The sequence below is a fragment of the Pyrus communis genome, chromosome 7, assembly GCF_963583255.1.
Source record: "Pyrus communis chromosome 7, drPyrComm1.1, whole genome shotgun sequence".
Lineage (NCBI taxonomy): Eukaryota > Viridiplantae > Streptophyta > Magnoliopsida > Rosales > Rosaceae > Pyrus > Pyrus communis.
In genome coordinates, this window is record NC_084809.1 from 28286237 (window position 1) to 28296249 (window position 10013).

Sequence of the window (10013 nt, forward strand, 5' to 3'; positions counted from 1 at the left end):
AAGGAGGGTAATAGCAGTTTCCAACAGATGCCTGTTTTTCCTCTTAGCTAACCTATTTTGTTCTGGGGTGTATGAACAAGACATTTGATGAACAATACCCTTATCTCTAAGAAAGGCTTTAAAAGATAAACCCACATATTCACCTCCACCATCACTTTGGAGTATTTTGACATGAGTACTAAATTGAGTTTGAACATAAGCAACAAACTGAGCAAAGACAGATAAAATTGCAGCTTTATTGATAATAGGAAAAACCCGTGTATATCTTGTACCTTCATCAACAAATGACACATAATACCTAAACCCTTTTAAAGATGTTACTGGAGCAGGACCCTATACATCAGAGTGGATGACTTCAAAATGAGAAATTGATTTTGAAGCACTACTAGGGAATGGTAATTTGGAAAGTTTTCCTTGTAAGCAAGGGATACAAGTAGTGGAGTCTTTATTGTAGGAAACAGAAATGGAGGAATTCCTAAGTGCTGCAGTAGTAATAGCATTTGTAGGATGCGTTAGCCAACAATGCCATAGTTCAAAGGGCACCTTTTGACCCAAAAAAGCAGTTGGAGTAGGACTTCTTAATCGGGGAGACTTGAGAACTGGAATTGGGTAGATAGCATTGTTACTCAGTCTTTGGTATAACATTTTCCATGTGACCTTGTCCTGTATACAGATGGAATACTCATCAACAATACATCGACATGTGTTATCTTTACACAATTGATACATAGATAACAAATCTTGAGACAATTGAGGGACATGTAATACTAAATTAAGGTGAAAAGTATGTGATTGGGTAGGAAATGAAGTGTTGCCAATATGAGCAATACTCAAACCTTTACCACCAGCACTAGTGACTGTCTCACGTGATGGATAAGGAGTTGCAGCTTGAAGATTAGTGATGTCAGTAATCATATGGTTGGTGGCACATGAATCAAGCAGCCAAAACTTTGTTGATGTGCATTAATAGCTAAGTTTGCCCTGGCTGGTATAGCAACTGGTTGAGAAGGCTGAAATTGTGGAGCTTGCTGAAATTGAGGATGTCTAGTAGAGTAATAGCTAGGTGACTTCCCAAAAGAAGAAAGATACGGTGAAGAAGAACCAACCATAGGAAACTGTTGAGAACTAATAGCATTTCTGTCAAAACATGTAGCTGCAGTGTGTCATTTTCTGTGACAAATCTGACAACCATTATGAAAACAGTTAAGAGCTGAATGACCTTTCTTGTCACAAATTTGACAAATTTGTAATGGGTTGTAAGCTGAACCAGGGTGTAATGGAACAGAAGGAACATTCTGAAGCATATTAGCACCATATTGACAGTGCTGGGAAGGCTGATGACCAGAGTAAAACTTTTTACCCTTTCCTTTAGACCTGAAATTATTACCTCGAAAGTTGTTAAAGGAACCAGAGGTCAACAATGATGTATTGCAGAAAGCAAATGTAGAGAGAGAGAGAGAAAAAGTTTTTTGGGTAAAGTACAAAAAACAACCTCAACTATTGGTGTCACGACACTTTCATACCTCATTTTTTTAAATTGACAATGTCATACCTCATCTTTAGAATTTGTGCTAATGTTATACTTTCCGTTAACTTGACCGTTTATTTCTCAATTAAATACTGATGTGGCTTGATTCGGGACTCTTTTTTTTATTAAAAATATTATTAAAAACTAAAAAAAATCATTTAATATTTTTTAAATATTAAAATAAAAACAAGTAAATAAAATAAAATAAAATAAAAACCCTCAGGTCCATTCGTCCCTCCCCCCTTTCTGTTCCCCATTTTCCTGCAACCCAGAAAGAAGAGAAGGAGGAAGAAGAAAAGGAAGAAGAAGAAGAAGAGGAAAAAAAAAAAAAAAAAAAAAAACCCAAACCAAACCCAGTTCGTCCCCCCTCCCCCCGCCACAAACCCAACCCCTTGCAACCCAGAAAGAATGAGGAGGAAGAAGAAGAAAAAAAAAAAAAAAAAAGAAAAAAAAACCTCAACCCAACCCGAAGGAGGAAGAAGAAGAAGAAGAAGGAAAAAAAAAAAAAAAGGAAACCCAGTTCGTCCTTCCTCCCCACCCCCCACCCAACCTGAAGAAGAAAAACAAGAAGAGAGAGAAGGAAGAAAAAAACCCAGTTTGTTCGTTCCCCCCGCACTCACCCTCTTCCCTCCACACCCATTCTCCCCCCCCCCCCCCCCAATTTTCTCCGCACCCAGGTTCTCAACCTTCAAAATCGGCCTGGCGAAGGTTTCTCGATTCCACCTCAACGGGATCTAGGTTTTTTTATTTTATTTATTTGGGTTACAGGTAGTGGGTGCGAGGTTGGGTGCAGAGGGTGGGTGCGAAGGTGGGGAGGTTAGGTGCAGAGAGTGGGTGCAGGGAGAAGAGGGGGTGGGAAGCGGGGAAAAAAAATTGGCTTTTTTTTTTTTTTTTTTTTTTCTCTTCTTTTTTCTGGGTTGCAGTTGCAGGAAGGGGGAAAAAGATGAAGATTGGGAGAAGAGAGAGAAGGGGGGGAAGGGGACGAACTGATGTTGGTTTTTTTTTTTTTTTTTTAAATTAAATTAAATTAATTTTTTTTTAACTTTTCTTTATTATTTTAATATTTAAAAATATAAATGATTTTTTTTTAGTTTTTAATAATTTTTTAATAAAAAATGGGTCTCAGATCAAGCCACATCAGCATATAAGTGAGAAATTCACGTCTAACTAACGGAAGGTATAACATTGACACAAATTCGAAAGATGAGGTATGACATTGTCAAATTTAAAAGATGAGGTATGAAAGTGTCGTGACACCAATAGTTGAGGTAGTTTTTTGTAATTTACCCAAGCTTTTTACTATAGAGAGTAACAAATTTTCACTCTTTGTATTTTCTATTTCTCAAAATGTATATAATTACATTCCAATATGGTATGTATAGCTTATACCACTATCAACAATTCTAACTAACTCTATACCCCAACCAATTATAATAAGACATGTCATTCAATCTCACACACTAAGCATATCTATCAACCTATCAACCTATCAACCTATCAACCTATCAGCCATGCCATATGTACAAATTCACACGGTTTCGATTATTAACCATCAGCTAAACCCCCCTCTCCTCTCCTAGCATAAAAGACTAATAATTGAGTCCCTCTCTCTCTCTCTCTCTCTCTCTCTCTCTCTCTCTTCTTTTCTTCTTATATATATATAGGAGCACCAGCTCAACCTTGATCGCACCTCCAAAGTACAACGTTCAAAGTCGAATTCCCCTTCTTATCCTGGATCTTACTCCTTTTTTTCTCAGATTATTAATATTCCTTCAATCCCACAAAGAGAAACAAGAATGGTGGTATCATCTCCTTCAACAATAAGAAGCAAGAAAACCATGGCAATAGGAATTCCCACAATCGATCTATCAAATTACAATAGGTCAAAGCTATCAGAACAAATTGTTGAAGCCTGTGAAGAATATGGTTTCTTTAAGGTGGTCAACCATGGTATCCCAAAAGAGGTCATTGAGACAATGGAAACACAAGGGTCTGATTTTTTTGCCAAGCCAACAATGGAGAAGCAACGAGCTGGCCCGGCTTGTCCTTTTGGCTATGGCTGCAAAAACATTGGCTGCAAAGGCGACACTGGAGAGCTTGAGTACCTTCTTCTTCAAACCAATTGTCAGTCCATTTCTGAGAGATCCAATGATATTTCCAACGACCCTACGAAATTCAGGTAATATATTGCGTTCATGATTTTCTAATTATAGAGTATGCATGCTACATATTTCGTAGACATTATATATGTCCGAGAAGTAATCATATAATTAAGGGAATAAGAAGGGATATGGTTTCTGTTTCTTCATAGAAGCTTCGTTGTTCATGGTAATAAGTTTATGGCGTGTTTGAATTTATTTCTTTGGTTTGAATTGTTTTATGTCATTGTAGTAAGATGTTGTCAAATGTATATAACTCTGAATTCATGAAACTTGTCATAGAAAGAGGATTGCTTTACGGATGTAAGGTGGAAAAGATTGTTTAGTGTTAATCCTTAGTATCTAGAAAACGACATGTTTCCTTGTTGGAAAAAGAAAGGATTAAAATAGCAAACGATGTATTTTATAAGTAATTAACTAATACATTTTTAATACAATGCTTACCTTGTTAGTTGTTAGAATAATAATTTATTGTTATTATATTAGAATCTTACTGAATTAGTGCGAGAGTTTTTGTTTCATCACGGACATGCCTAAGTCATAAAAATTAATAAACTTTCGAATTGGTTGGAGGGAACTCTTTTATGATAAACAAGCCCCAAAATATAATGTTTATATTGCTACATTAATTGTGAATCGATGATATCAATAATTCACATTTAGATTATTGAAAATATGATAGATTAAGTTTTGACTAACTATACAATCATTGATTCCAACTGCCGTGGTTCCTGCATAAAGTATACAATGATTGAGTATCTTCTCCTAATAGCTTTAAGATTTAACAATGAATATCCAGGGTTAATTACCATAAGAAAATTGATTGAGGCTAATACTACATGATGAGATTTTAGGATGGAAAGCAATTGGGTCGGTGGTCTCCAGGTTTTCTTGTTTCAAATAAAACCCATCTAAAAGTAGCAAAGAGGCAGATAAGCAGCTTAGCTTTATAACTGTCAGCCACTGTTTGCAATATGTATGGCATTGGCATTATGCTTTTTTGTCAATAATTTGATGTTAATCCTTCCGGAGCGGACTTGGGCAGTTGGAAAGTTTTACCTCAATTACATGATCTTAAATATATCATCATTTTATTGTCATTTCTGTAACATTTTCTATCAGTAGTACTTCTCTTCTCCATACATTTTTGGGAGTGGGGTCACCAAATAGTACCGAATGCTTGCTGATCTATGAATCCGGCATGTGATGTACTGATGTACGTTTGACATGACTGCTTGGAGTTTGACATGACTGCTTGGATCGACCTTATATATATATATATATATATATATTCATTCTTGCATGAACTGATTTTAATTTATTGTTATTGATCATATGAGTAAAATGAAACCACATTAAACCAGGCATCGAGTTCCATTGAGTACAAAGAGAAAGACACTTTACACACACACACATAGGCTTTTTTAAGAGAAAGGATTCTCATTTTTCAAAAAAAATAAGGACACCTTCTTGACCATTAGATTTGACTTTAATCAAATTATATGACTGAGATTAAATCACAGGCCATATAATGTCAACCACATGATTTCATTAAAGTCAAATCTAACAGTTAAGAGGATGTCCCCATTTAAAAAAAAAAATATGGGGATCTCTTCCCTTATATATAGAGAACTGTTATTAGCGTTTTAAAAATCTTATTCTACACTCCTCACAAGTATATTTTTCTTTCTAATTATAGAAAGTTTGGAGTGACAAATGAAATTTTTAGAGTGTTAATAATATAGGGAATTGTTATTAGCACTCTAAAAATCTCATTTTACATTCCTCATAAGTGTATTTTTCTTTCTAAATATAGAAAGTTTAAAGCATAGAATAAGAATTTTAGAATACTAATAACAATTCTCTATATATATACACAGACATACACACACATAAGCAGGCTTGCATTGGGCTACATTTTCAATTGTGGGACTCCCACTTTTGGCGGCAGCTAGGGCCAGATCGTTATTTGTTTGAAAAAGTGAGCCAATTAACAACCGTAATCATGAATATATATATACAGCTAGAAGTGTAGGTCAACAAATTAAAAATAGATAAAAGATAATTGTTAACTTAATACCACCAGGATTAGTTAACAAGTTTTATGAGGATGAATTGTGTTGGTACAAATGGATATATAGTACCAAACAATAACTAGTAAATGGAGAGAGTCGAAGAAAAGTTGAGTTGCATAAGCATCCTTTTTTCCTATACTAAATTTGGACATGCATTGAGATGATTTTTCTTACCAAACGCTTGCTTTAATTTTGGGTTATATGCTAGTATATAATATACATGAGCGAGTGAATAAGTAAATTCTACAATGCATGGACAGTCACTCATAGCTCAAAGAGTAACAGTCACCAAATAATTGTCATATTTCCTGAAGTGATCAATCGGTGAATATTGCTTTTATACTATAATGATCTAACAGTCACTCACTCACACGATAACTATTTACTATTTAGTGGTAGTTATTCATTGACTATCTAACTAACATGATCAATATTCTTTCAATTAATCCAGCTGTGCAGTGAATGATTACATAGAAGCAGTTAAAGAATTGGCATGTGAGATTCTTGATCTGGTGGCCGAGGGACTATGGGTTTCAGACAAGTCTGTGTTCAGCAGGTTCATCAGAGACGTCCAGAGCGACTCAATTCTTAGGATTAATCACTATCCTCCGGTCAAGGACTGGGACACAGCAACTAAACAGCATCCTTTCACTAACAACAACAACAACAACAACAATAATAATTATAATAAGATTGGATTTGGAGAGCATTCTGACCCTCAAATCTTGACAATCTTTAGATCCAACAACGTGGGGGGCCTTCAGATTTTTCTACGTGATGGCTTGTGGGTTCCCGTCGCCCCCGACCCCAATCAATTCTTTGTAATGGTTGGTGATGCCTTACAGGTCAGTAACATCATCATTCATTTTGGATCAACCGTAAATTTACGAAGTATTATAAATTTTTTATCACTAGAAAAGTTTGAACTAGTTATATGATTTGATTAGTTATATTTGTTTATCAAAATTAAAATAAAAGTAAAACCCCTCTGTCTCTCTCCCTCTTTTCTCACTCTAGAACCAATCAAGTTGGGGGTACTCTACATAACAAGAGGAAAAAGCCAATCAATTGTAAATCTCAACGACCTGTTTCCTTGTCCGGCAAGTAATTTCAAAGTTACATTTTGGGAAAAATATGTGGAAGTGATCTCCCTGCATGTGGCAAGCTGAGTGACAATAGTATCTTTCGGTTACAACATAATCTCTTCTATGATCCAAGTTCTTTATTTTGGTGTTGCCAACAGTAAATTCATTTCTTAGAACAGACTAATTGAATTAAAATGATCCAAATAGTAAAATGCTAATTTCACAAATAAAAAAAAATATTTAAAAAAAAAAAAGTTCAACAAACCTACAAAGTAGAGTTAAACTCCCACCATGTTTTCTTCTAATTTTAACCAACATATGCCTACACACTTTGTGTGTGAACATTTTTATTTTGTTTTAAAGGGGGAAGGAGAGAGAGGCCTCAAAAGTAGGGTAGGGAGAGAGACTTTTATTTTTTATTTTTTAAATCAGGTATGCCACTTACTATAGTCTAGTGATATTCCTCTTCACTAATAAGTGAGATGTCTTAAATTCGGTTCTCGCCAAAGACGAATTTGAACCACATTATTGCTAGCCCATTGTGAGGCTAAGCCCACTCATTTTCCCTAATGTAGATAAATAATATCGATTGTTAAATAAAAAAAAAGATATGTTGGCATTATTTGTGGGTGAGGCTTAAAAAAAGTGTAAATTTAGGTTGTGCAAAATTACTTTACTATCCTTGATTTTATTTTGTGATAGAAGATTACTTGTCTTTTCAATCTCTTATAGTTGGCAAAGAGAGTTTTATTAATATATAGTTCAGATGACATTTTTTTTGGAACGCATTAAATATAATTTCATTTTTTATTTATTTGCAGGCTTTAACGAATGGGAGGTTAGTGAGCGTGAGACATAGGGCACTGGCAAACTCAGTGGTGAAGCCAAGGATGTCGATGGTGTACTTTGGGGCACCACCACTCAATGCATGGATGTCTCCTCTGCCGGAGATGGTGTCGCCGGAGAAGCCCAGCCTCTACAAGCCCTTCACATGGGGTGAGTACAAGAAAGCTGCATACACTACACGATTGGGAGATTCACGTCTAGACCTTTTCAAGATTAATAACCACATGTGCAAGTGCAACGATCAAATTCCATGTCCATGCTTGGACAATCTTGTAAAATAGAATATATGATTTTACATCTTACAAAAATTGATTACTAGGTAGATAAAAGTCTATATATGTACTCATATGAGGCGGAAGGAATTTCTATTTTTTTTTTTTTATAAAAATGGGAATTACTTGTGGGGTCCACACCACATCAAACTTTAACGATCCGAACCGTCTATTTTTTTCAAGTTGCACCTCATAGATCATTTTTACAAAATATTAGCCAAATTGGAATTATTGGAGGCATCTGATTGAGTTTAAAGAAATTGACAAACATGTTCTCAGAAAAACATTGAAATTTTATAGTGATAATTAAATAGGCAAATAATTTTGGATTGAATTGAAATTTTGTAAGGATGATCTATGAACCGAAACTTACAAAATAGACAGTTTGGATTGTTGAAGTTCAATGTGGAGTGGGTCCTAAAACTAATCCCCACTCAAATAAAATAGAGATCCCTTCCCTTAAAGGGCTTGTCTATTCATAATTAAGGTGCGTATATATATGTATGGCTAGCCGCTAACATGCTAGGTCAAATTTGTAGTTGAAAATATTGGAGGTTGAGCGTATGGATCGGGAATTTTTGCTCTGGGATTTTAAGCATTTTCCCATTAATTTGTGTCTAGTTGCATGTGGATTTGTTTGAATATATGTATAACAAGTACAGCCAAATATCGTAATGTCTGTTGTTTTCTATTGGGCTTTCAGTGTTTGATTTGATTTTGGTGTGTGTGAGGAATGAACAAAAATAATGAAGGTATATTCAGAGTGCGTCGGATACAAGGCTGTGCAAAAATGCAGCAACCATATAATTCGTTTATATATGAGATGGATTGTAGGGTTTTGGTATATTACCAACTCACAATCGTATCTTTAATTGAGCTAGATGACGAACTAGTATTATGTTTTTCACCTAACCATTTTCTAGATCAAATTCTACCTTTTCATTGAGGTTTTAAGTGATTTAATCTAGATTGTACACTTGATACTTGATTACAAAGCTAAAAACTTTCAAACAGAAAACTAGTTGTTATGCCTTAAAGGAACTTCTTCTTCCCGAGCTTGCAACTTCACTTGCTTCTGCTTCAAACCATTTCGTGAGCCTTCAATTCCAAAAACCAGAATCAATTTAGGTTCCAACACTCCTTCTAACTTGGTTTTAGTTGTCACCCTGAGCAAACCCCTTTGATAAGCGACTCTGTTTTTTGGAAGTGCCTTAGTGAAATATCTACAATTTACTCTTCTATTTTGAAGCAGTATAGTTTGATGATATTCTCTTGTAATGCTTTCCTGATAAAATGATATCTCTTTCTTGATGTGCTTAGCCTTCTGATGAAATACTGGGTTCTTGGTCATGGAAATTGCTCATGTGTTGTCACACAAAAGAGGTGTGGCATCCACTTGCAATTCTCCAAAGACTTGAGTATGAATCTCATCCAAATGGCTTGAGTTGTTGCTTTCGAGGCACTCACATGCTTGACCTAATGGCACAGTCATCAGGTAAATTGTACGGGCAAACATTTTGTGCGACGAGGGGTCCCTCATGCTAACTTTTTTGAAATTAAATTTTTTTTATAAACTCTTGTTATAATAATTTTTTTTTTTTTAATTCTAAAATTTGAAAAACAATTATTATTACAAAATTGGAAAAATATTATTTACAACCCAAAAAAATTTGTTCGTACAATTATATTACCAAAAACCAAATAAAAAAAATATAAACTACTGTGTTGGGGGTGTTGTGATTGCTCGAGCGGCTCATGGGATGGCTCTTGGGGGATCCTGGAATGGCTTGGGAAATGGCTGCAAAAGCTCGGCTAAGGGCTCGAGAATTCTAATGCCAGAAGCTAACAAGGACTAACTAAGGCATTGACATACATGTGCACTAATTCCATTTGGCGCACAAGCTCCATCTCTACCTGGTAAAGTTTGGACTCAATCTCGGTCGATGGAGTAGAGCTGGGTGAAGAAGAAGAAGACCCGACTTCCCGAACCCGACACGCTCATAGGTCGTGAACTTCCTTGCCCTTCTTTTGGCCAACTTTGTTCATCA

The 10013-nt window shown here is 35.4% G+C and overlaps 1 protein-coding gene across 1 annotated transcript; it reads left to right on the forward strand.

The window, feature by feature from the left end:
- Positions 1 to 3324: 3324 nt before the first annotated feature.
- On the forward strand, positions 3325 to 7974 carry LOC137738870 (gibberellin 2-beta-dioxygenase 2-like). Its single transcript, XM_068478342.1, has 3 exons — positions 3325 to 3707; positions 6214 to 6607; positions 7669 to 7974. The coding sequence occupies exons 1-3, from the start codon at positions 3325 to 3327 to the stop codon at positions 7972 to 7974; spliced, it is 1083 nt and encodes a 360-aa protein (XP_068334443.1).
- Positions 7975 to 10013: the final 2039 nt, after the last annotated feature.

Bases quoted from the DNA above. Each gene is read 5' to 3' on its own strand.
- LOC137738870 (XM_068478342.1), top strand. From the start codon at position 3,325: ATGGTGGTATCATCTCCTTCAACAATAAGAAGCAAGAAAACCATGGCA. The intron at 3,708-6,213 runs GTAATATATTGC...CAATTAATCCAG, and splicing joins AACGACCCTACGAAATTCAG to CTGTGCAGTGAATGATTACA. The intron at 6,608-7,668 runs GTCAGTAACATC...ATTTATTTGCAG, and splicing joins TGGTTGGTGATGCCTTACAG to GCTTTAACGAATGGGAGGTT.